This window comes from Anomaloglossus baeobatrachus, chromosome 12, assembly GCF_048569485.1.
Source record: "Anomaloglossus baeobatrachus isolate aAnoBae1 chromosome 12, aAnoBae1.hap1, whole genome shotgun sequence".
Lineage (NCBI taxonomy): Eukaryota > Metazoa > Chordata > Amphibia > Anura > Aromobatidae > Anomaloglossus > Anomaloglossus baeobatrachus.
The window spans coordinates 5,259,318-5,286,863 of record NC_134364.1 but is presented as its reverse complement, the minus strand read 5'-3'; the positions used below and the strand labels follow the sequence as shown (position 1 = coordinate 5,286,863).

The window sequence follows — 27,546 nt, the reverse complement described above, 5'->3', positions numbered from 1 at the left end:
CAGTGTCACCCTGCACCCAAAGCCAGGCCGTACCCTGCGGACTCAGGAGCGGAGCCACAGTGCCCCCTGCTGGACCAGTGTCACCCTGCAACAAAAGCCAGGCCGTACCCTGCGGACTCAGGAGCGGAGCCACAGCGCCCCCTGCTGGACCAGTGTCACCCTGCAACCAAAGCCAGGCCGTACCCTGCGGAATCAGGAGCGGAGCCACAGTACCCCCTGCTGGACCAGTGTCACCCTGCAACAAAAGCCAGACCGTACCCTGCGGACTCAGGAGCGGAAGCCACAGTGCCCCCTGCTGGACCAGTGTCACACTGCAACCAAAGCCAGGCCGTACCCTGCGGACTCAGGAGTGCAGCCACAGCGCCCACTGCTGGACCAGTGTCACTCTGCAACCAAAGCCAGGCCGTACCCTGCGGATTCAGGAGCGGAGCCACAGTGCCCCCTGCTGGACCAGTGTCACCCTGCAACAAAAGCCAGGCCGTATCCTGCGGACTCAGGAGCGGAGCCACAGTGCCCCCTGCTGGACCAGTGTCACCCTGCACCCAAAACCAGGCCGTACCCTGCTGACTCAGGAGCGGAGCCACAGTACCCCCTGCTGGACCAGTGTCACCCTGCAACAAAAGCCAGGCCGTACCCTGCGGACTCAGGAGCGGAGCCACAGCGCCCCCTGCTGGACCAGTGTCACCCTGCAACCAAAGCCAGGCCATACCCTGCGGAATCAGGAGTGGAGCCACAGCGCCCCCTGCTGGACCAGTGTCACCCTGCACCCAAAGCCAGGCCGTACCCTGCGGACTCAGGAGCGGAGCCACAGCGCCCCCTGCTGGACCAGTGTCACCCTGCACCCAAAGCCAGGCCATACCCTGCGGACTCAGGAGCGGAGCCACAGCGCCCCCTGCTGGACCAGCGTCACCCTGCAACAAAAGCCAGGCCATACCATGCGGACTCAGGAGCGGAGCCACAGCGCCCCCTGCTGGACCAGTGTCACCCTGCAACAAAAGCCAGGCCATACCATGCGGACTCAGGAGCGGAGCCACAGTGCCCCCTGCTGGACCAGTGTCACCCTACACCCAAAGCCAGGCCATACCCTGCGGACTCAGGAGCGGAGCCACAGCGCCCCCTGCTGGACCAGTGTCACCCTGCAACAAAAGCCAGGCCATACCATGTGGACTCAGGAGCGGAGCCACAGTACCCCCTGCTGGACCAGTGTCACCCTGCAACAAAAGCCAGGCCGTACCCTGCGGAATCAGGAGCGGAGCCACAGTGCCCCCTGCTGGACCAGTGTCACCCTGCACCCAAAGCCAGGCCATACCCTGCGGACTCAGGAGCGAAGCCACAGCGCCCACTGCTGGACCAGTGTCACCCTGCAACAAAAGCCAGGCCGTACCCTGCGGACTCAGGAGCGGAGCCACAGTGCCCCCTGCTAGACCAGCGTCACCCTGCAACAAAAGCCAGGCCATACCCTGCGGACTCAGGAGTGGAGCCACAGCGCCCCCTGCTGGACCAGTGTCACCCTGCAACAAAAGCCAGGCCATACCATGCGGACTCAGGAGCGGAGCCACAGTGCCCCCTGCTGGACCAGTGTCACCCTGCAACCAAAGCCAGGCCGTACCCTGCGGAATCAGGAGCGGAGCCACAGTGCCCCCTGCTGGACCAGTGTCACCCTGCACCCAAAGCCAGGCCATACCCTGCGGACTCAGGAGCGAAGCCACAGCGCCCACTGCTGGACCAGTGTCACCCTGCAACAAAAGCCAGGCCGTACCCTGCGGACTCAGGAGCGGAGCCACAGCGCCCCCTGCTGGACCAGCGTCACCCTGCAACAAAAGCCAGGCCATACCCTGCGGACTCAGGAGCGGAGCCACAGTGCCCCCTGCTGGACCAGTGTCACCCTGCACCTAAAGCCAGGCCGTACCCTGCGGACTCAGGAGTGGAGCCACAGTGCCCCCTGCTGGACCAGTGTCACCCTGCACCCAAAGCCAGGCCATACCCTGCGGACTCAGGAGCGAAGCCACAGCGCCCCCTGCTGGACCAGTGTCACCCTGCAACAAAAGCCAGGCCGTACCCTGCGGACTCAGGAGCGGAGCCACAGTGCCCCCTGCTGGACCAGTGTCACCCTGCAACAAAAGCCAGGCCATACCCTGCGGACTCAGGAGCGGAGCCACAGCGCCCCCTGCTGGACCAGTGTCACCCTGCAACAAAAGCCAGGCCATACCCTGCGAACTCAGGAGCGGAGCCACAGCGCCCCCTGCTGGACCAGTGTCACCCTGCAACAAAATCCAGGCCGTACCCTTCGGACTCAGGAATGGAGCCACAGTGCCCCCTGCTGGACTAGCGTCACTCTGCACCCAAAGCCAGGCTGTACCCTGCGCACTCCAAGAAGCCTTCAGTGCGCTTGTGCAGATGGGAGAGAGTATAACTCCTATCCTCCTCCTCCTGAGCTCTCTTCGGGAATGGCGCGATGGTCGTTCTCAGGGGCGGACATATCATTGGTGCAAACTGTGTGGCCGCACGAGGGCCAATGAGGTCAGGGGGCCCGGGAGGTCAGGGGGCCCGGGAGGTCAGGGGGCCCGGGAGGTCAGGGGGCCCGGGAGGTCAGGGGGCCCGGGAGGTCAGGGGGCCCATTTTTATTTCAAAACCAGGTGGAGTTAAGTTTGATCAACTCTTCTACTGCTCAATGTTCGTTGTGTCTCCGTTATCGCGGTCGGGGGAAGGCGCGACACTCGCTGACACATCTGGGTCAAGAGCGTCCCACTTTCCCCTTACACTGCGCTGTGGCATCATCACTGTCTCGTTCTGTGTATACAGGACTTCTGAGAAGGCAATGTGTCCTCAAGGGAAGCTGGCAGCTAACATGGTGGCTCTGCATGTACCCCGCGTCCTCCTCCTGTTTCTGCATGTCCCCCCCAGAGTCCTCCTCCTGTCTCTGTGTGTCCCCCCAGTGTCCTCCTCCTGTCTCTGCGTTTCCCCCCCAGTGTCCTCCTCCTGTCTGTGTGTCCCCCCCATGTCCTCCTCCTGTCTCTGCGTGTCCCCCCCAGAGTCCTCCTCCTGTCTCTGTGGGTCCCCCCAGTGTTCTCCTCCTGTCTCTGCGAGTCCCCCCCAGTGTCCTCCTCCTGTCTCTGCGTGTCCCCCCCAGTGTCCTCCTCCTGTCTGTGTGTCCCCCCCATGTCCTCCTCCTGTCTCTGCGTGTCCCCCCCAGAGTCCTCCTCCTGTCTCTGTGGGTCCCCCCAGTGTTCTCCTCCTGTCTCTGCGTGTCCCCCCCAGTGTCCTCCTCCTGTCTGTGTGTCCCCCCCATGTCCTCCTCCTGTCTCTGCGTGTCCCCCCCAGAGTCCTTCTCCTGTCTCTGTGGGTCCCCCCAGTGTCCTCCTCCTGTCTCTGCGTGTCCCCCCCCAGTGTCCTCCTCCTGTCTCTGCGTGTCCCCCCCAGTGTCCTCCTCCTGTCTCTGCGTGTCCCCCCCAGTGTCCTCCTCCTGTCTCTGTGTGCCCCCCCGTGTCCTCTTCCTGTCTCTGCGTGTCCCCCCCAGAGTTCTCCTCCTGTCTCTGTGTGTCCCCCCCATGTCCTCCTCCTGTTTCTGCGTGTCCCCCCAGTGTCCTCCTCCTGTCTCTGCGTGTCCCCCCCAGTGTCCTCCTCCTGTCTGTGTCCCCCCCATGTCCTCCTCCTGTCTCTGCGTGTCCCCCCCAGAGTCCTCCTCCTGTCTCTGTGGGTCCCCCCCAGAGTCCTCCTCCTGTCTCTGCGGGTCCCCCCCCAATGTCCTCCTCCTGTCTCTGTGTGCCCCCCCGTGTCCTCTTCATGTCTCTGCGTGTCCCCCGCAGAGTTCTCCTCCTGTCTCTGTGTGCCCCCCCATGTCCTCCTCCTGTCTCTGCGTGTCCCCCCATGTTCTCCTCCTGTCTCTGCGTGTCCCCCCCATGTCCTCCTCCTGTCTCTGCGTGTCCCCCCCAGAGTCCTCCTCCTGTCTCTGCGTGTGTCCCCCAGTGTCCTCCTCCTGTCTCTGCGTGTCCCCCCCAGTGTCCTCCTCCTGTCTCTGCGTGTCCCCCCCAGTGTCCTCCTCCTGTCTCTGCGTGTCCCCCCCAGTGTCCTCCTCCTGTCTCTGCGTGTCGCCCCCAGAGTTCTCCTCCTGTCTCTGCGTGTCCCCCCCAGAGTTCTCCTCCTGTCTCTTCGTGTCCCCCCAGTGTCCTCCTCCTGTCTCTGCGTGTCCCCCCCAGTGTCCTCCTCCTGTCTCTGCGTGTCCCCCCCAGTGTCCTCCTCCTGTCTCTGCGTGTCCCCCCCAGAGTTCTCCTCCTGTCTCTGCGTGTCCCCCCCCAGAGTTCTCCTCCTGTCTCTGCGTGTCCCCCCCAGAGTTCTCCTCCTGTCTCTTCGTGTCCCCCCCATGTCCTCCTCCTGTCTCTCTGTGTCCCCCCAGTGTCCTCCTCCTGTCTCTGCGTGTCCCCCCCAGTGTCCTCCTCCTGTCTCTGCGTGTCCCCCCGTGTCTCTGCTTGTCCCCCCCAGTGTCCTCCTCCTGTCTCTGCGTGTCCCCCCCCAGTGTCCTCCTCCTGTCTCTGCGTGTCCCCCCCAGTGTCCTCCTCCTGTCTCTGCGTGTCCCCCCCAGTGTCCTCCTCCTGTCTCTGCGTGTCCCCCCCAGAGTTCTCCTCCTGTCTCTGCGTGTCCCCCCCAGTGTCCTCCTCCTGTCTCTGCGTGTCCCCCCCAGTGTCCTCCTCCTGTCTCTGCGTGTCCCCCCCAGAGTTCTCCTCCTGTCTCTTCGTGTCCCCCCCCATGTCCTCCTCCTGTCTCTGTGTGTCCCCCCAGTGTCCTCCTCCTGTCTCTGCGTGTCCCCCCCCAGTGTCCTCCTCCTGTCTCTGCGTGTCCCCCCGTGTCCTCCTCCTGTCTCTGCTTGTCCCCCCCAGTGTCCTCCTCCTGTCTCTGCGTGTCCCCCCCCAGTGTCCTCCTCCTGTCTCTGCGTGTCCCCCCCAGTGTCCTCCTCCTGTCTCTGCGTGTCCCCCCCAGTGTCCTCCTCCTGTCTCTGCGTGTCCCCCCCAGAGTTCTCCTGTCTCTGCGTGTCCCCCCCAGTGTCCTCCTCCTGTCTCTGCGTGTCCCCCCCAGTGTCCTCCTCCTGTCTCTGCGTGTCCCCCCCAGTGTCCTCCTCCTGTCTCTGCGTGTCCCCCCCAGTGTCCTCCTCCTGTCTCTGCGTGTCCCCCCCAGTGTCCTCCTCCTGTCTCTGCGTGTCCCCCCCAGAGTTCTCCTCCTGTCTCTGCGTGTCCCCCCCAGTGTCCTCCTCCTGTCTCTGCTTGTCCCCCCCAGTGTCCTCCTCCTGTCTCTGCGTGTCCCCCCCCAGTGTCCTCCTCCTGTCTCTGCGTGTCCCCCCCAGTGTCCTCCTCCTGTCTCTGCGTGTCCCCCCCAGTGTCCTCCTCCTGTCTCTGCGTGTCCCCCCCAGTGTCCTCCTCCTGTCTCTGCGTGTCCCCCCCAGTGTCCTCCTCCTGTCTCTGCGTGTCCCCCCCCAGTGTCCTCCTCCTGTCTCTGCGTGTCCCCCCCAGTGTCCTCCTCCTGTCTCTGCGTGTCCCCCCCAGTGTCCTCCTCCTGTCTCTGCGTGTCCCCCCCAGAGTTCTCCTCCTGTCTCTGCGTGTCCCCCCCAGTGTCCTCCTCCTGTCTCTGCGTGTCCCCCCCAGTGTCCTCCTCCTGTCTCTGCGTGTCCCCCCCAGAGTTCTCCTCCTGTCTCTGCGTGTCCCCCCCAGTGTCCTCCTCCTGTCTCTTCGTGTCCCCCCGTGGCCTCGTCATGGGGGTTGTAGGATGGATGGCGATAAAAGCTCAACTTTGACCAAAGCAGCCAATCAGCTTTTATTGCACACAGAAGCAATCTCAGCGTAGATTTCATATTACCAACTCAACCAACCAGTGCAACCAATCACAGCCCAGCTTACATTGCCAATTATAACCAATCAGAGCGCAGCTTTCATTCTCCACTAGACCCAACACTATGAGCTGCACCCAATAGTGAAGAGCAGCGGCCGCTACAGAGCGCGCGTCTGTGGGAACTAAACACTAACAGCAGGATATTACTGCAGGTTGCATAATCCTGGATACAGAGACTTTACTGCTGAAGACTACATTACCCATCAGCCGCGCGCACTGCGGTCACAGCAGAGAATGTCGGGACTTGTAGTTTGTTTACCATATAGCGTAGCAGCCAATCAGAGAGAGCCATGTAGTCGAGTGCTGATGACGAGCTTTTTCGTCCCGAATTTCCTCCCAGCTCGTCTGATTGGCTGGCCGGCACCTCCCGTTTTCTAATTGGTCCAGGTGGAAGAGCCTCGGCCACTGATTCGTCGGTTTCTCTGCTCGGGTGGTTCTGACTTCTGCTTTAGGCCGCGGCCGGAGCCCGGCGCTGTCAGTCAGGTTCACAGCGGGGACAGGTCCGCTGAAGAATGGGGGGCCGGAGTGTCCGGACTCTGATGCTCCTGGGCCTTTACTGCGGGGTCCTAACGGCGCTGCTCGGCCACGGGATAGCACGGTCTGCAGCCGGTAAGTGACCGTATCCGGGAAACCCCCGACTGATAAAAGAGGAGAGACCCCCCCAACTGATAGATGAGAGACACCCCCCCAACTGATAGATGAGAGACCCCCCCCCAACTGATAGATGAGAGACACCCCCCAACTGATAGATGAGAGACACCCCCCAACTGACCCCCCAACTGATAAAAAAGGAGCGACACCCCCCCAACTGATAAAAAAGGAGAGACACCCCCCCCAACTGATAAGAGGAGAGAGACCCCCCCACAACTGATAGAGAGACCCCCCCAACTGATAAAAGGAGAGACACCCCCCAACTGATAGAGGAGGAGAGACACCCCCCCAACTGATAAAGGAGGAGAGACCACCCCCCCCAACTGATAGAGGAGGAGAGACACCCCCCCCAACTGATAAAAAAGGAGAGACACCCCCCCAACTGATAGAGGAGGAGAGACACCCCCCCAACTGATAGAGGAGGAGAGACACCCCCCCCAACTGATAGATGAGAGACACACCCCCCCAACTGATAGAGGAGAGACACCCCCCCAACTGATAAAAGAGGAGAGACCCCCCCCAACTGATAAAAAGGAGAGACACCCCCCCCCAACTGATAGATGAGAGACACCCCCCCAACTGATAGATGAGACACCCCCCCCAACTGATAGAAGAGGAGAGACACCCCCCCAACTGATAGATGAGACACCCCCCCCAACTGATAAAAGGAGAGACACCCCCCAACTGATAAAAAGGAGAGACACCCCCCCAACTATAAAAAAGGAGAGACACCCCCCCAACTATAAAAAAGGAGAGACACCCCCACAACTGATAAAAAAGGAGAGACACCCCCCCCCAACTGATAGATGAGAGACACCCCCCCAACTATAAAAAAGGAGAGACCCCCCCCCAACTGATAGAAGAGGAGAGACCCCCCCCAACTGACAGAAGAGGAGAGACCCCCCCCCCCAACTGACAGAAGAGGAGAGACCCCCCCCCCAACTGACAGAAGAGGAGAGACCCCCCCTAACTGATAGAAAAGGAGAGACCTCCCCCCAACTGACAGAAGAGGAGAGACCCCCCCCCCCAACTGACAGAAGAGGAGAGACCCCCCCCCCAACTGACAGAAGAGGAGAGGACCCCCCCCCAACTGATGGAAGAAGGAGAGACCCCCCCCCAACTGCTAGAGGAGGAGACCCCCCCCCCGCCAACTGCTAGAGGAGTGAGACCCACCCCCCGCCAACTGCTAGAGGAGGGAGACCCCCCCCCCCCCCGCCAACTGCTAGAGGAGGAGACCCCCCCACCCCCCCGCCAACTGCTAGAGGAGGAGACCCCCCCCCCCCCCCCGCCAACTGCTAGAGGAGGAGGAGACCCCCCCCCCCCCCGCCAACTGCTAGAGGAGGAGGACCCCCCCCCCCCCCCGCCAACTGCTAGAGGAGGAGACCCCCCCCCCCCGCCAACTGCTAGAGGAGGAGACCCCCCCCCCGCCAACTGCTAGAGGAGGAGACCCCCCCCGCCAACTGCTAGAGGAGGGAGACACCCCCCCCCCCCGCCAACTGCTAGAGGAGGAGACCCCCCCCCCCTCGCCACTGCTAGAGGAGGAGGACCCCCCCCCCCCGCCAACTTGCTAGAGGAGGAGACTTCCCCCCCAGCCAACTGCTAGAGGAGGAGACTTCCCCCCCCCGCCAACTGCTAGAGGAGGAGACCCCCCCGCCAACTGCTAGAGGAGGAGACCCCCCCCCCCGCCAACTGCTAGAGGAGGAGAACCCCCCCCCCCGCCAACTGCTAGAGGAGGAGAACCCCCCCCCAACTGCTAGAGGAGGAGAGACATCCCCCCCCAACTGCTAGAGGAGGGGTCTGTATGATGGCATACAGGCATCTGGGGGGAGGGGCGGAGTCGGCTGCAGGAGGCGGTGGTCACTGACTTGCTTTCTCTTGCAGATGATGGGGAGGAGGAGGACGACACCTCGGTGAGTTTTTTGCTTCATGTGTCCTGTACGTGTAGTATGAATGTGACATTTTGGGGGGCAGGGGGGTGGCGTCTAGTGCGGTGTCAGGTGGTCTCCTGTCTTTGGTGTTCTGACTCCATTTCCTCTCAATTCTGTCCGGGACATACCTGCTCCCCAGTGTCCTGACTGTGGCCCTTGTTTCCAGGAGATTCTGGAGCCACACTACCCCACCGGAGACCAGCCGGTTTACGAGGAGACCAGAAGCTGAGAGGTCAGCATGGTGGCCTGAGAATGAGATACCCCAGGAGAGTATAGAGGCTGGAACTGCAGAGAACCCTCCCAAACTCTGAACCCCAGAATCCAGACCAGGAAGACCCTGAGGACGACTCCGAGCCGAGCACACAGACTGTCACCTTCCTGGACAACACAGACAGCCTGGAGGGTGGATCGGGGTCCTCAGACGCTGGCTCCTGGCCAGAGCAGGAGGAGAAGAGAGAGGCGGACAAAGCAGATGTCCAAAAATCAGGTACATCCCGCAGGGTCGGGTCGCCCCCGTGCTATAGTGAAGGGTCATGTGGGGTTGTCAGTCTCACAGCATCTCATCAAAATAAAAAAGGAGATGTAAGACGAGAGCAATGGATGCCTAAGTTGTGACCTTGTCTGAGCCCCCCGGGCAGCTTCAAGTAGTGACTGAATCAGTGGGAGCTCAGGGGCTGGGCCTGTGATTTATTAGTGTGGGGGGGGAGCTCAGGGGCTGGGCCTGTGATCATTAGTGGTGGGGGGAGCTCAGGGGCTGGGCCTGTGATCATTAGTGGTGGGGGGGGGGGAGCTCAGGGGCTGGGCCTGTGATCATTAGTGATGAGGGGAGCTCAGGGGCTGGGCCTGTGATAATTAGTGGTGGGGGGAGTTTAGGGGCTGGGCCTGTGATTATTAGTGGTGGGGGGAGCTCAGGGGCTGGGCCTATGATTATTAGTGGTGGGGGGAGCTCAGGGGCTGGGCCTGTAATCATAGTGGTGGGGGGGAGCTCAGGGGCTGGGCCTGTGATCATTAGTGGTGGGGGGAGCTCAGGGGCTGGGCCTGTGATAATTAGTGTGGGGGGGAGCTCAGGGGCTGGGCCCTGTGATAATTAGTGGTGGGGGGGAGCTCATTGGCTGGGCCTGTGATCATTAGTGGTGGGGGGGAGCTCGGGATGGGGCCTGTGATTATTGGGTGGTGGGGGGGAGCTCAGGGGCTGGGCCTGTGATCATTAGTGGTGGGGGGAGCTCAGGGGGCTGGGCCTGTGATTATTAGTGGTGGGGGGAGCTCAGGGGCTGGGCCTGTGATTATTAGTGGTGGGGGGAGCTCAGGGGCTGGGCCTGTGATTATTAGTGGTGGGGGGAGCTCAGGGGCTGGGCCTGTGATCATTAGTGGTGGGGGGAGCTCAGGGGCTGGGCCTGTGATCATTAGTGGTGGGGGGAGCTCAGGGGCTGGGCCCTGTGATTATTAGTGGTGGGGGAAGCTCAGGGGCTGGGCCTGTGATCATTAGTGGTGGGGGGGGAGCTCAGGGGCTGGGCCTGTGATTATTAGTGGTGGGGGGGAGCTCAGGGGGCTGGGCCATGTGATTATTAGTGGTGGGGGGGAGCTCAGGGGCTGGGCCTGTGATTATTAGTGGTGGGGGGGAGCTCAGGGGCTGGGCCTGTGATTATTAGTGGTGGGGGGAGCTCAGGGGCTGGGCCTGTGATCATTAGTGGTGGGGGGAGCTCAGGGGCTGGGCCTGTGATTATTAGTGGTGGGGGGAGCTCAGGGGCTGGGCCTGTGATTATTAGTGGTGGGGGGAGCTCAGGGGCTGGGCCTGTGATTATTGGGTGGTGGGGGGAGCTCAGGGGCTGGGCCTGTGATCATTAGTGGTGGTGGGGAGCTCGGGATGGGCCTGTGATTATTGGGTGGGGGAGTTCAGTGCTATCCTGTGATTATTGGTGGGTGGGTTTGGCCTGTGATTTTTGGAGAGGAGCTTGGGGCTGGGCCTGTGATTATTTGTGGGGGGGAGCTCAGGGGCTGGGCCTGTGATTATTTGTGGGGGGGAGCTCAGGGGCTGGGCCTGTGATTATTAGTGGTGGGGGGAGCTCAGGGGCTGGGCCTGTGATTATTAGTGGTGGGGGGAGCTCAGGGGCTGGGCCTGTGATTATTAGTGGTGGGGGGAGCTCAGGGGCTGGGCCTGTGATTATTAGTGGTGGGGGGAGCTCAGGGGCTGGGCCTGTGATTATTAGTGGTGGGGGGAGCTCAGGGGCTGGGCCTGTGATTATTAGTGGTGGGGGGAGCTCAGGGGCTGGGCCTGTGATCATTAGTGGTGGGGGGAGCTCAGGGGCTGGGCCTGTGATCATTAGTGGTGGGGGGAGCTCAGGGCCTGGGCCTGTGATCATTAGTGGTGGGGGGGAGCTCAGGGCCTGGGCCTGTGATCATTAGTGGTGGGGGGAGCTCAGGGCCTGGGCCTGTGATCATTAGTGGTGGGGGGAGCTCAGGGCCTGGGCCTGTGATCATTAGTGATGGGGGGAGCTCAGGGGCTGGGCCTGTGATCATTAGTGGTGGGGGGGAGCTCAGGGGCTGGGCCTGTGATTATTAGTGGTGGGGGGAGCTCAGGGGCTGGGCCTGTGATTATTAGTGGTGGGGGGAGCTTAGGGGCTGGGCCTGTGATCATTAGTGGTGGGGGGGAGCTCAGGGGCTGGGCCTGTGATTATTAGTGGTGGGGGGAGCTCAGGGGCTGGGCCTGTGATCATTAGTGGTGGGGGGGAGCTCAGGGGCTGGGCCTGTGATCATTAGTGGTGGGGGGAGCTCAGGGGCTGGGCCTGTGATTATTAGTGGTGGGGGGAGCTCAGGGGCTGGGCCTGTGATCATTAGTGGTGGGGGGGAGCTCAGGGGCTGGGCCTGTGATTATTAGTGGTGGGGGGAGCTCAGGGGCTGGGCCTGTGATCATTAGTGGTGGGGGGAGCTCAGGGGCTGGGCCTGTGATTATTAGTGGTGGGGGGAGCTTAGGGGCTGGGCCTGTGATTATTAGTGGTGGGTGGAGCTTAGGGGCTGGGCCTGTGATCATTAGTGTTGGGGGGGAGCTCGAAGCTTTCCTGTGATTAGTGGTGGGGGGGCTCGGCCTGTGATTCTAGGGGGATTTCAGTGTGAGATCAGGAATGGTCGTCCCTTACGGCGTATTCCCGCAGAGCAGGACACGGTGAGGCCGCCGGCTGCTGTTATATACAGAGTGAGTTGATCATTCACCTGGAGGAGCGCGGGTCACGCTGACCGGATGCGGCCGGTGGGGGTTTCATGTGATGAAATCCGTACAGATCAGCCGCAGAGTCATGACATGGGGTGTGCGGAGATGAACCCTCCATGTGACCCCCCCCGGGTGTGCGGAGATGAACCCTCCATGTGACCCCCCCCGGGTGTGCGGAGATGAACCCTCCATGTGACCCCCGGGTGTGCGGAGATGAACCCTCCATGTGACCCCCAGGTGTGCGGAGATGAACCCTCCATGTGACCCCCAGGTGTGCAGAGATGAACCCTCCATGTGACCCCCGGGTGTGCGGAGATGAACCCTCCATGTGACCCCCGGGTGTGCGGAGATGAACCCTCCATGTGACCCCCGGGTGTGCGGAGATGAACCCTCCATGTGACCCCCCCCCCCGGTGTGCGGAGATGAACCCTCCATGTGACCCCCCCCGGTGTGCGGAGATGAACCCTCCATGTGACCCCCCCCCCGGTGTGCGGAGATGAACCCTCCATGTGACCCCCCCCCCCCCGGTGTGCGGAGATGAACCCTCCATGTGACCCCCCCGGTGTGCGGAGATGAACCCTCCATGTGACCCCCGGGTGTGCGGAGATGAACCCTCCATGTGACCCCCAGGTGTGCGGAGATGAACCCTCCATGTGACCCCCAGGTGTGCGGAGATGAACCCTCCATGTGACCCCCGGGTGTGCGGAGATGAACCCTCCATGTGACCCCCAGGTGTGCGGAGATGAACCCTCCATGTGACCCCCAGGTGTGCGGAGATGAACCCTCCATGTGACCCCCGGGTGTGCGGAGATGAACCCTCCATGTGACCCCCGGGTGTGCGGAGATGAACCCTCCATGTGACCCCCGGGTGTGCGGAGATGAACCCTCCATGTGACCCCCGGGTGTGCGGAGATGAACCCTCCATGGACCATTTCTTACACCTGTATGATGAGTGCTGGATTATTGGATATTCTGAATTATCAGACATCCCATGATTTACTGCACACGGTGAGGTCACAGCAGGGTTCTGTAGTGACATTTTACAGCCCAGAAGCAAGAGACGGATGCCCCTCCCAACCCCCCCCCCCCCGCACTGTCGGACTACCCCCCCCCCCCCGCACTGTCGGACTACCCCCCCCCCCCTCCCGCACTGTCGGACTCCCCCCTCCCCCGCGCTGTCGGACTCCCTCCCCCCCCCCCGCACTGTCGGACTACCCCCCCGCACTGTCGGACTACCCCCCCGCACTGTCGGACTACCCCCCCGCACTGTCGGACTACCCCCCCGCACTGTCGGACTACCCCCCCGCACTGTCGGACTACCCCCCCGCACTGTCGGACTGCCCCCCCCCCCGCACTGTCGGACTCGCCCCCCCCCCCCCGCACTGTCGGACTCGCCCCCCCCCCCCCGCACTGTCGGACTTGCCCCCCCCCCGCACTGTCGGACTCGCCCCCCCCCCCCCCCGCACTGTCGGACTCGCCCCACCCCCCCCCTGCACTGTCGGACTTCCTCCCCCTCCCCCCTGCACTGTCGGACTTCCTCCCCCTCCCCCCTGCACTGTCGGACTTCCTCCCCCCCCCCCTGCACTGTCGGACTCCCTCCCCCTCCCCCCCCCCCCTGCACTGTCGGACTCCCTCCCCCTCCCCCCCCCCTGCACTGTCGGACTCCCTCCCCCCCCCCTGCACTGTCGGACTCCCTCCCCCCCCCCTGCACTGTCGGACTCCCTCCCCCCCCCTGCACTGTCGGACTCCCTCCCCCCCCCGCACTGTCGGACTCCCTCCCCCCCCCCCCCCCCCCGCACTGTCGGACTCCCTCCCCTCCCCCCCCCCCCCCCACTGTCGGACTCCCTCCCCTCCCCCCCCCCACTGTCGGACTCCCTCCCCTTCCCCCCCCCACCCCCCCCGCACGCACTGCCTGACTCCCTCCCCTTTCCCCCCCCCGCACTGCCGGACCCTGTCACTAATCTCCCCCTCTCCCGCCAGTGATTTCCGCCATCGGAGGGACGTCGGAGGGGGAGCCGTGCCATTTCCCCTTCCTTTTCATGGAGAAGGAATACGACGAGTGCACGTCAGACGGACGGGAGGACGGAAGGTTATGGTGCGCCACCACCTACGACTACAAGCGCGACCTAAAGTGGGGTTTCTGTGAAAGTAAGTGCCCCCTGGAGATGGAGGGAACACGGACTTACTGATGAGAGCTGTGATATTATATACAGTAATAACCCAGGAGGTCTCCTGCAGACTGTCGCTCCTTTCTTCTGTCCTCCTCCTGCGGACTGTCGCTCCTTTCTTCTGTCCTCCTGCGCACGGTCGCTCCTTTCTTCTGTCCTCCTCCTGCGGACGGTCGCTCCTTTCTTCTGTCCTCCTCCTGCGGACGGTCGCTCCTTTCTTCTGTCCTCCTCCTGCGGACGGTCGCTCCTTTCTTCTGTCCTCCTCCTGCGCACGGTCGCTCCTTTCTTCTGTCCTCCTCCTGCGCACGGTCGCTCCTTTCTTCTGTCCTCCTCCTGCGCACGGTCGCTCCTTTCTTCTGTCCTCCTCCTGCGCACGGTCGCTCCTTTCTTCTGTCCTCCTCCTGCGCACGGTCGCTCCTTTCTTCTGTCCTCCTCCTGCGCACGGTCGCTCCTTTCTTCTGTCCTCCTCCTGCGCACGGTCGCTCCTTTCTTCTGTCCTCCTCCTGCGCACGGTCGCTCCTTTCTTCTGTCCTCCTCCTGCGCACGGTCGCTCCTTTCTTCTGTCCTCCTCCTGCGCACGGTCGCTCCTTTCTTCTGTCCTCCTCCTGCGCACGGTCGCTCCTTTCTTCTGTCCTCCTCCTGCGCACGGTCGCTCCTTTCTTCTGTCCTCCTCCTGCGCACGGTCGCTCCTTTCTTCTGTCCTCCTCCTGCGCACGGTCGCTCCTTTCTTCTGTCCTCCTCCTGCGCACGGTCGCTCCTTTCTTCTGTCCCCGTCCTTTATTCTTCTCACCCGTCTGCTTTCTTCTCAGCGGAGGAGCAAGCTGCCCAGAGACGTCAGATGCAGGAGGCCGATGATCTCTACCAGCAAGGGATGAGGATCCTGAATGAGAGCACAAAGAGATCGCAGCGGAGAGAGTGAGTGCGGCGCCCCACGGCCCTGTCCCTGGTGTCTCGGCACGTGGCCTCACCTTGGCCTCTATTCTGCAGGGCCTTCCACTACTTCCTGAGGGCCTCCGACATGAATCACAGTAAAGCCATGGAGAAGGTGGCCTATGGCCTGCTATTCGGGGATCCCTTAAAGCAGGATATTCGCTCAGCCAAGGCTCTTCTGGAGAAACTGACCGAACAGGGCTCCCCCCGAGGGCAGACGGTAAAACACCACATCCCCGAATTAAAGGGGTGTTCCACTTCTACGTACTTGGCCTTTATTAGTCAGTGATGTGATAAAATCATACAGTGCTCACCCTCCCCAGGTCCAGCGCCTGCTCCCCACTGTCATGGTAGTCTGTGTATTGGCTGCAGCGGTGACGTCACGACAACACCACACATCACTGCAGCCAATCACAAAAAATCTGGCAATGTAGATGTCACCGCTGCAGCCAATAAAGAGACCAGACCATCAGACCCGGGGAGGGTGAGAGCCACCTGATCCTATTAGTATAGTACAGCGCAGGAAAATAGAGGCCCCAAACCTGGACAGGGAAAGCCTGTTTAATAGTAATGCCTTATAGTAACCACGTGGATCTCCTGAAGATCAGTGGCCTCAGTGTCACTGCTGTAAACTTACCCGAAAGAAACATCAATTACGGCAGGGCAGGTACAGACCATAATGTACGGCAGGGCAGGTAGAGACCATAATGTGCGGCAGGGCAGGTACAAACCATAATGTGCGGCAGGGCAGGTACAGACCATAATGTGCGGCAGGGCAGGTAGAGACCATAATGTGCGGCGGGGCAGGTAGAGACCATAATGTGCGGCGGGGCAGGTACAGACCATAATGTGCGGCGGGGCAGGTACAGACCATAATGTGCGGCGGGGCAGGTACAGACCATAATGTGCGGCGGGGCAGGTACAGACCATAATGTGCGGCGAGGCAGGTAGAGACCATAATGTGCGGCGGGGCAGGTAGAGACCATAATGTGCGGCGGGGCAGGTAGAGACCATAATGTGCGGCGAGGCAGGTACAGACCATAATGTGCGGCGGGGCAGGTAGAGACCATAATGTGCGGCGGGGCAGGTAGAGACCATAATGTGCGGCGAGGCAGGTACAGACCATAATGTACGGCAGGGCAGGTACAGACCATAATGTGCGGCAGGGCAGGTACAGACCATAATGTGCGGCAGGGCAGGTACAGACCATAATGTGCGGCAGGGCAGGTACAGACCATAATGTGCGGCAGGGCAGGTACAGACCATAATGTGCGGCAGGGCAGGTGTGAGGTAAATCCGGAGATATGACGATAAATCATGACATTCAAGTCATGTCAGGAAGCCCTCTCCTGGTGTCACTACCCCCTTCCCTTCACACAACTGGTTTAGCAACAAATCCATGGCCATGTCCTGTGATATGGAAATTAGGTGGCTTAGGGACAATGGACACAGGATGACTCCCTGCCGTCACCCTGTAGTAGGAGCTGCTAGCTAGTTAGCAAGGCTATGGAAATAGCCAGACAGAACGACTCCAGTAAAAAATGGTTCATATCTCGCAAGCCATATTTCCGATAAATATGGCAACCATAAAAATGGTGTCTCCGCATGTGGACGATGCCGGCACCCCCTTTTTATGGGAACAGGACATTGGGAAATGCCCCAGGCGTGATATCAGCCAATGGGGAACTGGCAGACAGGTCATGAGTCCCCTCGTTCTGTAGCTAAATTCATAACTGTCACAATGAGAGCATTGGCGTCTGCCTACGACGCTCCCAGGCAAAGTTATAGCCAAAATCCCCTTTGCTGGATAATTCTGATCCATGCAGGGGGAGTGGCAGTGCTTCCCTGTGAGGTCACTAAGGTAGGAGGGGACCTGGATCTGCCCAGGTTGATAACCCTACTTCGGCCATTTTCCAGCGTTCTTCTGCTCGGGGGCCTGGTTGGGACAGACCTGTGAGAGAGTTCCTGGAAACCTGGTCTACAGCGCCCCCCTGTGGCCAGACGCACAAGGTAACTGCTGGAACTGTGTATGCCTGTTTGTAACCCATGCTTTGATTGTAACTGTACTCTGACATATGTATATTCTGTAGATTCCCTATTGCATATATTGTAGTTTCTAGTGTGCTTTAGGCGATTAAATTATATAATTAATCCTGGGCTGTTCTGTTATCTCGATCTTGAATCCCACGTCTGTGTGTTCGGCTAATAGTTACCGTAAATCGGTTGGTGGCAGCGAGTTGTGCCAAGGATTATTGTGGGGAGGCCAGTGAGATTCGGGGAGAGTTTATATATTCCGCCCGCGGAGGTCGGGGGAATATATACCCTTCTCTCGCCGGGGGCCCTTCAATAATCGGCATAAGTAGTATAGCGGCCTCCTTGCTTATGGTCGGGCAATTCCATAATTGGCCTGACTATAAGAGGGGCGCTAGAGAGCGCGTCACGTGCTCTGTCTGTCGGTCGGGAGGTATAAAGGAGGGGGACGCCCCCTTGCTACCCCCCGATTGTGACGTACTGGTAGCCAGCGCGGGGGATTTCTGAGTGACCCCCCCCGGTGGTTTGTGACATATTGGTGGCAGCGGTGGGATCGAGATAATAGTGTGTGTGAGTGTGAGACCCATACTCCCAGACACTAAAGACTGCCTGCAGCAGCTGTGGCTGCTGGGGTCTTCAGACTAGCTCAATACTAGAGTGTCAGAGTGCAGATACTGTAAGGTGTGTGGAGGCATCAGGTGTCAGTTCTGTGTCAGTGACCAAAGGTCTGCAAGAATGGCTGATGGCACCAGGAGCAGAGCTACGCAACTGGCCAATGCTAAAGCAGGAGCCGAAGAGAGGGAGGACGGTGCTGTGGACAGTAATGAGGAGGTTGCCCACGAGTCCTCCAGGAGCTCGACGCCAGAAAACAGCTCTGCAGAGGACATTGCACAACCGGGCACTGCTGGACAAGATGAGGAGCAGCTCGCCCAAGGGTCCTCAACGAGCCAGATGCCAGCCCTCCGCTCTGCCATGGACAGTGAATCACCAGGCTCCGCAGCGGGCCGCAGATCACCACGTGCCATTCCACCGAGCCTGGGAGGCTCGGATAGCCTTCTTCAAATGGCTATGGCCCTACGCCAGGCTGGAGACCGGGAGGGCTACAAGGAACTCATGGCCGAGCGTGAGCGGCAAGCAGCGCGTGAAGAGCGCCAGGCAGAGCGTAACTACCAGCTGCAGCTAGCTCAGCTCCGGCCCTCATCAGCCACCCGTGACCTTCCAGACACCAAACTTCCAAAGGTCCGTGTTGAGGACTTCCCAGTGCTGGAGAAGGATGGAGACTTGGACTCTTTCTTGACTGCTTTTGAACGGACTTGCTTGCAGCATCATCTGAACAAGGACCAGTGGGCCAAATACCTGACCCCCCGTTTAAGGGGTAAGGCCCTGGATATCCTTGGGGACTTGCCTGCTGAGGCGGATCAGGGCTACGACACCATCAAGCGGGCCCTGATCCAACAGTACAACCTCACCCCGGAGTCCTACCGCAAGAAGTTCCGGACGCTGCAGAAGGGACCAAAGGACTCCTGGGCTGACCACCGGCGGGCACTTGCCCGAGCTGCCGACCACTGGACCCAAGGCCTGCAGCTTTCCACCGGACCGGAGATCCTGGACTTGTTCATCACGGAGCAACTCTTGTGGAACTGCCCTGAGGATCTCCGCCAGTTCATCCGAGACCAGAAGCCAAAGGGATCCACGGCTACAGCTGCCCTGGCAGATGACTACACCAACAATCGGGCTCCTGAGGCCAGGAGAGCAGCCACCAGCAGCACCTGGAGAGGGGGTAAGATGAACTCTGCGACTGCCCCACCTGCCCCTAGACTGCAGGGGGTGTCCCCCTCAACTCCCCTCTCCAGGCCCGTGGCAGAGCCAAGACGGTGCCACCAGTGCAACCTACCTGGACACTTCAAGGCCATGTGCCCTCAGCGTCCCAAGGCCCCGGCTCCGTCCCCGTCCCAAGGGCCGCCCAAGGTGTATTGTGTGGGTGGGGGTGGTGGTAGGTCCCTGGACAGCTTCCAACCTGTCACCGTCGGCCAGTCTGTGACCATAGGACTGCGAGACAGCGCCTCGGAGGTGACTCTGGTGCGGCCTGAGATGGTGTCCCCCCAAGACTTGATCCCTGGAAAAACCCTCGCTGTCTCCGGGATTGGAGGCACTGACCCGGCGCTGCCTGTTGCTGACATTTATGTGGACTGGGGCGCAGGGCGAGGGGTGAGGGAGGTGGGGGTAACTGATCGGATCCCTGCAAACGTGCTACTTGGGACAGATTTGGGGCAGATAACCTCCCAGTTTGGGCCCCAACCAAGGGCTGAACCGTCAGCCCGTACTGACATGACTCCTAACAATGTTAATGTGTTATCTATGAATGATGTAAGGGAGGAGGGAGTGAACTCTGATATTTCTGCTTGCACAGACACCATAGACACACACACAGCTGCAGCTGTGACAGGGGAGGGGGTCAGAGAAAGGTGTGACAATGCCTCTACAAGTAACCAGCCTGTGAGCTGGGATCTGCTGCCCTCTGCAGGGATAAGCAGAGAGCAGGGTGCTGCAGGGGGAGGACCAGTGTGTGGGGTGGGGGCTACCACAGCAAATGTGGGGTCCCCAGAGATTTCACAGCGGGGTTCTGTTGCTGCAGGAGGGGAACAGGCAGGTGAGATTGGGGCCGGTCCAGGAGCGGAAGTGCTCCCAGGTAAGATCTCGGTGCATGGTTCCCCCACAACCGGGGTGTCAGGAAGCCAGGTAGGTCTGCCTGAACCGGCGACTTGGTCAGGAACGGAGGAGGAGCAGGCACGACCCACGGTCGCAGCGGCTGTGGCCGCTGTCACCCGCAGTGGGAGTGCTGGAAGCCAAGGGGCCTCCCGGAGGTCCGGTAGCTCTTCCCCTTCTGACCAAGTGGCAGCCGAGTCAGGTGGAGGCCAGGACACAGGTCCCGGGGTACTGACTGAAGATGTGACAGTCTCGTCGATTCTGGCCACATCTAGTCAGGGGTTTCAGGCAGCGTTAGAGGCTGACGACAGCCTGAAAGCTCTAAAGGAGCAGGCGGCACAGCCTCCCTCGGACTCGGACCCGGAGCGAGTGGTCTGGGACCAAGGACGGCTGTACCGGGCCACGGTCCAGCAGGGTTCACCGGAGGCGTGGCCCAGGGACCGACAGTTGGTGGTACCCTATCCGTTCCGGACGGAGTTGTTGCGGATCGCACATGAGATTCCGATGGCCGGACACCTAGGGATCGCTAAGACCAAGGCCAGGTTAAACCAGCATTTCTACTGGCCAAAAATGGGGGCCGATGTGGCTGCCTACTGCCGTTCGTGTGAAACCTGTCAGAGAGTGGGGAAGGCGGGGCCACGCCCCAAAGCCCCACTGGTATCTCTGCCAATCATCGATGAGCCTTTCAGGAGGGTGGCTGTGGATCTGGTCGGCCCGCTGGCCATCCCCAGCAGCTCCGGGAAACGCTTCATACTGACGGTAGTGGACTATGCCACCCGGTACCCAGAAGCAGTGGCCTTGTCGTCCATTCGGGCTGACAAGGTGGCCACCGCATTGCTGGAGATTTTCTCCCGAGTGGGTTTTCCCCAGGAAATGCTCACTGACCGGGGGACCCAATTCATGTCCCAGCTGATGGAGACCCTCTGTAAGCAAGTCCAGGTGCGACATCTGGTGGCCAGCCCGTACCATCCACAGACTAATGGCCTGTGCGAGCGGTTCAATGGCACCTTAAAGCAGATGCTTAAGATGTTGGTCGACTCCCATGGGCGTGACTGGGAGCGGTATCTCCCACACCTGTTATTTGCTTACCGGGAGGTTCCACAGGCCTCAACAGGATTCTCACCGTTTGAGCTCCTGTACGGGCGACGTGTGCGGGGCCCCCTGGCTCTGGTGAAAGAGGCTTGGGAAGGGGATTTGGCCACCCCTGGAGTGTCGGTTATCGAGTATGTCATGCGCTTCCGGGACAAAATGCAGGCCTTGACGCAACTGGTACACGACAATATGGCTCAAGCCCAGGCCGATCAGAAGCGTTGGTACGACCAGAACGCTTGTGAGAGGACCTACCAAGTGGGTCAAAAGGTGTGGGTACTGGTCCCCGTACCACAGGACAAGCTTCAGGCAGCCTGGGAAGGCCCATACCTCGTGTACCAGCAGCTCAACCCTGTGACGTACCTGGTCACCCTGGACCCTGCCCGTGGAAGGCGGAAGCCCTTCCATGTGAACATGATGAAGGCACATCATGAGCGGGAGGCATGTGCGCTCCCCGTGTGCAACCTGCCCGAGGAGGGAGAAGCGGAAACCCTCTTGGATATGCTAGCCCAGGTTAGGGCAGGCGGATCCATTGAGGATGTGGAGGTTGGCCACCAGCTCTTGGAGGACCAACGGTCCCAGCTGTGGGCCACCCTACACCCCTTCCGGGGGTTGTTTACCAACCAGCCCGGAAGGACTGACTTGGCTGTCCATCACGTGGACACTGGGGATCATCCCCCGATCCGGCGTTCAGCATATCGGGTCTCCCTGGAGGTGCAGCAACACATGCGCCAGGAGATGGACGAGATGCTGGAGCTGGGGGTGATCCAGGCATCCAACAGCGCTTGGGCCTCGCCTGTAGTCCTCGTCCCTAAGAAGGACCGAACCACTCGGTTCTGCGTGGACTACAGGGGGCTCAATGCTGTCACGGTCGCCGATGCGTACCCAATGCCACGCATCGATGACCTGCTCGATCAGTTGGCCGGGGCTCAGTACCTGACCATCATGGATCTGAGCCGGGGATATTGGCAGATCCCCCTGACTCGCAAGGCCAGGGAACGCTCTGCCTTTATTACCCCATTTGGACTGTACGAGTCCACGGTGATGCCATTCGGGATGAGGAATGCCCCTGCCACTTTCCAGCGGATGGTCAACACCCTGCTCAAGGGACTTGAAGGGTACGCGGCCGCGTACCTGGATGACATTGCCGTCGTCAGTCCCACCTGGGAGGACCACCTAGAGCATCTAGCACAGGTGCTCAGGCGGATCCACCGGGCAGGTTTGACCATCAAGCCGGGAAAGTGTCAGCTGGCCATGAGCGAGGTCCAGTACCTCGGTCACCGGGTAGGTGGGAGAACACTGAAGCCCGAGCCTGAGAAAGTGGAAGCCATCGCATCCTGGCCCACCCCCAGGACCAAGAAGCAGGTGATGTCCTTCTTGGGGACCGCTGGGTACTATAGGAGGTTTGTTCCATGCTATAGTAGCCTGGCAAAGCCCTTGACGGACCTCACCAAGAAGAAGCTGCCCTCTGCAGTCGATTGGACAATGGACTGCGAGACAGCCTTCCGGGCCCTAAAGGACGCCCTGTCCAGCCCGCCCGTGCTACAGGCAGCCGACTTCACGCGGCCGTTTGTAGTACAGACCGACGCCAGTGACTTCGGCCTCGGTGCGGTGCTCAGCCAGGTGGACTCTGCGAGCCAAGAGCACCCAGTCTTGTACCTGAGCAGGAAGCTGTTACCAAGGGAAGTTGCCTATTCCACGATGGAGAAGGAGTGCCTGGCCATAGTGTGGGCCCTGCAGCGTCTGCAACCCTATCTATACGGGCGCCACTTCATCGTGGAGACGGACCACAATCCCCTCAGCTGGTTGCACACCGTCTCTGGGACGAATGGGCGATTGTTGCGATGGAGCCTTGCGCTCCAGCAATACAACTTCACCATTCGCCACAAAAGGGGCCGTGACCACGGTAACGCAGACGGGCTGTCCCGACAAGGAGAGGTCGCGGACGGGCGCACGGGGGAACACCGGAGTGTGCTGCCCCCTAGCGCCCTCAAAAGGGGGGAGGTGTGAGGTAAATCCGGAGATATGACGATAAATCATGATATTCAAGTCATGTCAGGAAGCCCTCTCCTGGTGTCACTACCCCCTTCCCTTCACACAACTGGTTTAGCAACAAATCCATGGCCATGTCCTGTGATATGGAAATTAGGTGGCTTAGGGACAATGGACACAGGATGACTCCCTGCCGTCACCCTGTAGTAGGAGCTGCTAGCTAGTTAGCAAGGCTATGGAAATAGCCAGACAGAACGACTCCAGTAAAAAATGGTTCATATCTCGCAAGCCATATTTCCGATAAATATGGCAACCATAAAAATGGTGTCTCCGCATGTGGACGATGCCGGCACCCCCTTTTTATGGGAACAGGACATTGGGAAATGCCCCAGGCGTGATATCAGCCAATGGGGAACTGGCAGACAGGTCATGAGTCCCCTCGTTCTGTAGCTAAATTCATAACTGTCACAATGAGAGCATTGGCGTCTGCCTACGACGCTCCCAGGCAAAGTTATAGCCAAAATCCCCTTTGCTGGATAATTCTGATCCATGCAGGGGGAGTGGCAGTGCTTCCCTGTGAGGTCACTAAGGTAGGAGGGGACCTGGATCTGCCCAGGTTGATAACCCTACTTCGGCCATTTTCCAGCGTTCTTCTGCTCGGGGGCCTGGTTGGGACAGACCTGTGAGAGAGTTCCTGGAAACCTGGTCTACAGCGCCCCCCTGTGGCCAGACGCACAAGGTAACTGCTGGAACTGTGTATGCCTGTTTGTAACCCATGCTTTGATTGTAACTGTACTCTGACATATGTATATTCTGTAGATTCCCTATTGTATATATTGTAGTTTCTAGTGTGCTTTAGGCGATTAAATTATATAATTAATCCTGGGCTGTTCTGTTATCTCGATCTTGAATCCCACGTCTGTGTGTTCGGCTAATAGTTACCGTAAATCGGTTGGTGGCAGCGAGTTGTGCCAAGGATTATTGTGGGGAGGCCAGTGAGATTCGGGGAGAGTTTATATATTCCGCCCGCGGAGGTCGGGGGAATATATACCCTTCTCTCGCCGGGGGCCCTTCAATAATCGGCATAAGTAGTATAGCGGCCTCCTTGCTTATGGTCGGGCAATTCCATAATTGGCCTGACTATAAGAGGGGCGCTAGAGAGCGCGTCACGTGCTCTGTCTGTCGGTCGGGAGGTATAAAGGAGGGGGACGCCCCCTTGCTACCCCCCGATTGTGACGTACTGGTAGCCAGCGCGGGGGATTTCTGAGTGACCCCCCCCGGTGGTTTGTGACAGCAGGTACAGACCATAATGTGCGGCAGGGCAGGTACAGACCATAATGTGCGGCAGGGCAGGTACAGACCATAATGTGCGGCAGGGCAGGTACAGACCATAATGTACGGCAGGGCAGGTACAGACCATAATGTGCGGCAGGTACAGACCATAATGTGCGGCGGGGCAGGTACAGACCATAATGTGCGGCAGGTAGAGACCATAATGTGCGGCAGGGCAGGTAGAGACCATAATGTACGGCAGGGCAGGTACAGACCATAATGTGCGGCAGGGCAGGTACAGACCATAATGTGCGGCAGGGCAGGTACAGACCATAATGTGCGGCAGGGCAGGTACAGACCATAATGTGCGGCAGGGCAGGTACAGACCATAATGTGCGGCAGGGCAGGTACAGACCATAATGTGCGGCAGGTACAGACCATAATGTGCGGCGGGGCAGGTACAGACCATAATGTGCGGCAGGTAGAGACCATAATGTGCGGCAGGGCAGGTAGAGACCATAATGTACGGCAGGGCAGGTAGAGACCATAATGTGCGGCAGGGCAGGTACAGACCATAATGTGCGGCAGGTACAGACCATAATGTGCGGCGGGGCAGGTACAGACCATAATGTGCGGCAGGTAGAGACCATAATGTGCGGCAGGGCAGGTAGAGACCATAATGTACGGCAGGGCAGGTAGAGACCATAATGTGCGGCAGGGCAGGTACAGACCATAATGTGCGGCGGGGCAGGTACAAACCATAATGTGCGGCGGGGCAGGTACAGACCATAATGTGCGGCGGGGCAGGTACAGACCATAATGTGCGGCGGGGCAGGTACAGACCATAATGTGCGGCAGGGCAAGTACAGACCATAATGTGCGGCGGGGCAGGTACAGACCATAATGTGCGGCGAGGCAGGTACAGACCATAATGTGCGGCGGGGCAGGTAGAGACCATAATGTGCGGCGGGGCAGGTAGAGACCATAATGTGCGGCGAGGCAGGTACAGACCATAATGTGCGGCGGGGCAGGTAGAGACCATAATGTGCGGCGGGGCAGGTAGAGACCATAATGTGCGGCGGGGCAGGTAGAGACCATAATGTGCGGCGGGGCAGGTAGAGACCATAATGTGCGGCGGGGCAGGTAGAGACCATAATGTGCGGCAAGGCAGGTACAGACCATAATGTACGGCAGGGCAGGTACAGACCATAATGTGCGGCAGGGTAGGTACAGACCATAATGTGCGGCAGGGCAGGTACAGACCATAATGTGCGGCAGGGCAGGTACAGACCATAATGTGCGGCAGGGCAGGTACAGACCATAATGTGCGGCAGGGCAGGTACAGACCATAATGTGCGGCAGGGCAGGTACAGACCATAATGTATGGCAGGGCAGGTACAGACCATAATGTGCGGCAGGGCAGGTACAGACCATAATGTGCGGCAGGTACAGACCATAATGTGCGGCAGGTACAGACCATAATGTGCGGCAGGGCAGGTACAGACCATAATGTGCGGCAGGGCAGGTACAGACCATAATGTGCGGCAGGGCAGGTACAGACCATAATGTGCGGCAGGGCAGGTACAGACCATAATGTGCGGCAGGGCAGGTACAGACCATAATGTGCGGCAGGTACAGACCATAATGTGCGGCAGGTACAGACCATAATGTGCGGCAGGGCAGGTACAGACCATAATGTGCGGCGAGGCAGGTAGAGACCATAATGTGCGGCGGGGCAGGTAGAGACCATAATGTGCGGCGGGGCAGGTAGAGACCATAATGTGCGGCGGGGCAGGTAGAGACCATAATGTGCGGCGGGGCAGGTAGAGACCATAATGTGCGGCGAGGCAGGTACAGACCATAATGTGCGGCGGGGCAGGTAGAGACCATAATGTGCGGCGGGGCAGGTAGAGACCATAATGTGCGGCGGGGCAGGTAGAGACCATAATGTGCGGCGGGGCAGGTAGAGACCATAATGTGCGGCGGGGCAGGTAGAGACCATAATGTGCGGCGGGGCAGGTACATGATGATCGGCTTGTGTACGGCGCAGGCTGGTGGCGGTGATGGCGGCCGGTGCTTGTTTTATGATCCTCTTCTCTCTGTGTTTAGGCGCTGGGATTTCTCTACGCATCCGGTCTTGGTGTGAACTCCAGTCAGGCCAAGGTACCAGCACTTCTCTTGTGTGAGGGGGACGCTTCTTGTGGAGGAGGGGGGGACGCTTCTTGTGGTGGAGTGTGGAGGGGGGGGCGCTTCTTTCGTTGGGTAGGGGGTGGATGCTTCTTGCTCGGGGGCTGACGTTTTCTGGCTCCTGTTTCAGGCTCTCGTCTATTACACCTTTGGAGCGTTGGGAGGGAATCTGATCGCCCACATGGTTCTGGTGAGTTCACATCGCAGATGACCCCACTATTATGTCTCCTCTATAGCTGCAGTCCCACAATCTAGTGCTGCACCTGTGGGCACCACATGACGTGGACAATCTAGGATTTCCAACTCCGCATTTACTGCTATAATGACCCCGTAAACCATGACCAGAGGCGGCGTTGCGCCGTGACCAGAGGTGGCGTTGCGCTGAGATTGCAGGACTTCTCTCTTCTTTCAGGGTTATCGCTATTGGGCCGGGATCGGTGTTCTGCAGAGCTGTGAATCGGCGCTGACACATTACCGACTGGTCGCCAATCACGGTAATATGTCCATCATGTTGTATGTGTAAGTCCGGTCGTCTGCTGTCCTGCATGGACAACACCGGGAAGGGTCTGTGGAGGGTATATGTGTGTATATATAATATATTATACAGTACAGACCAAAGGTTTGGACACACCGTATCATTCATTCACACAGTCTCCTCTTAACAGTTGTTCTAGAGATGTGTCTGCTGCTAGAACTCTGTGTGGCATTGATCTGGTCTCTAATCTGAGCTGCTGTTAACCTGCGATATCTGAGGCTGGTGACTCGGATAAACTTATCCTCCGCAGCAGAGGTGACTCTTGGTCGTCCTTTCCTGGGGCGGTCCTCATGTGAGCCAGTTTCTTTGTAGCGTTTGATGGGTTTTGCCACTGCACTTGGGGACACTTTCAAAGTTTTCACAATTTTTTGGACTGACTGACCTTCATTTCTTAAAGTAATGATGGCCGCTCGTTTTTCTTAGCTGATTTTTTCTTGCCATAATACAAATTCTACCAGTCTATTCAGTAGGACTATCAGCTGTGTATCCACCAGACTTCTGCACAACTGATGGTACCATCCCCATTTATAAGGCAAGAAATCCCACTTATTAAACCTGACAGGGCGCACCTGTGAAGTGAAGACCATTTCGGGTGACTACCTCTTGAAGCTCATCAAGAGAAAGCCAAGAGTGTGCAAAGCAGTAATCAAAGCAAAAGGTGTCTACTGTGAAGAACCTAGAATATAAGACAGATTTTCAGTTGTTTCACACTTTTTTGTTAAGTATTTCATTCCACATGTGATAATTCATAGTTTTGATTCCTTCAATGTGAATCTGCAATTTTCAGAGTCATGGAAATAAAGAAAACTCTTTGAATGAGGTGTGTCCAAACTTTTGGTCTCTACTAATCTATATATATATAAGCTGTAGTACCCGGGCGTTGCCCAGGATAGTGACTGTCTCTCTCCCAGTCTCTGTCTGTGTTTCGCTGTCTGTCTGTCTCTTTCCCTGTCTGTCTTTGTCCATCTCTTTGTC

At 59.3% G+C, this 27,546-nt stretch overlaps 1 protein-coding gene across 1 annotated transcript in view; it reads left to right on the top strand.

Annotated features, from left to right (window-relative positions):
- Positions 1–6,288: 6,288 nt before the first annotated feature.
- Positions 6,289–27,546, top strand: part of SEL1L (SEL1L adaptor subunit of SYVN1 ubiquitin ligase) — a 37,984-nt gene continuing 16,726 nt past the window's right edge. The window contains 11 exon segments of the mRNA XM_075330781.1: positions 6,289–6,486; positions 8,410–8,438; positions 8,623–8,673; positions 8,675–8,755; positions 8,757–8,943; positions 13,642–13,809; positions 14,639–14,744; positions 14,817–14,979; positions 25,959–26,012; positions 26,167–26,226; positions 26,449–26,530. Of these exon segments, the coding sequence (XP_075186896.1) occupies positions 6,390–6,486; positions 8,410–8,438; positions 8,623–8,673; positions 8,675–8,755; positions 8,757–8,943; positions 13,642–13,809; positions 14,639–14,744; positions 14,817–14,979; positions 25,959–26,012; positions 26,167–26,226; positions 26,449–26,530 (1,078 nt within the window). The 5' untranslated portion in view covers positions 6,289–6,389.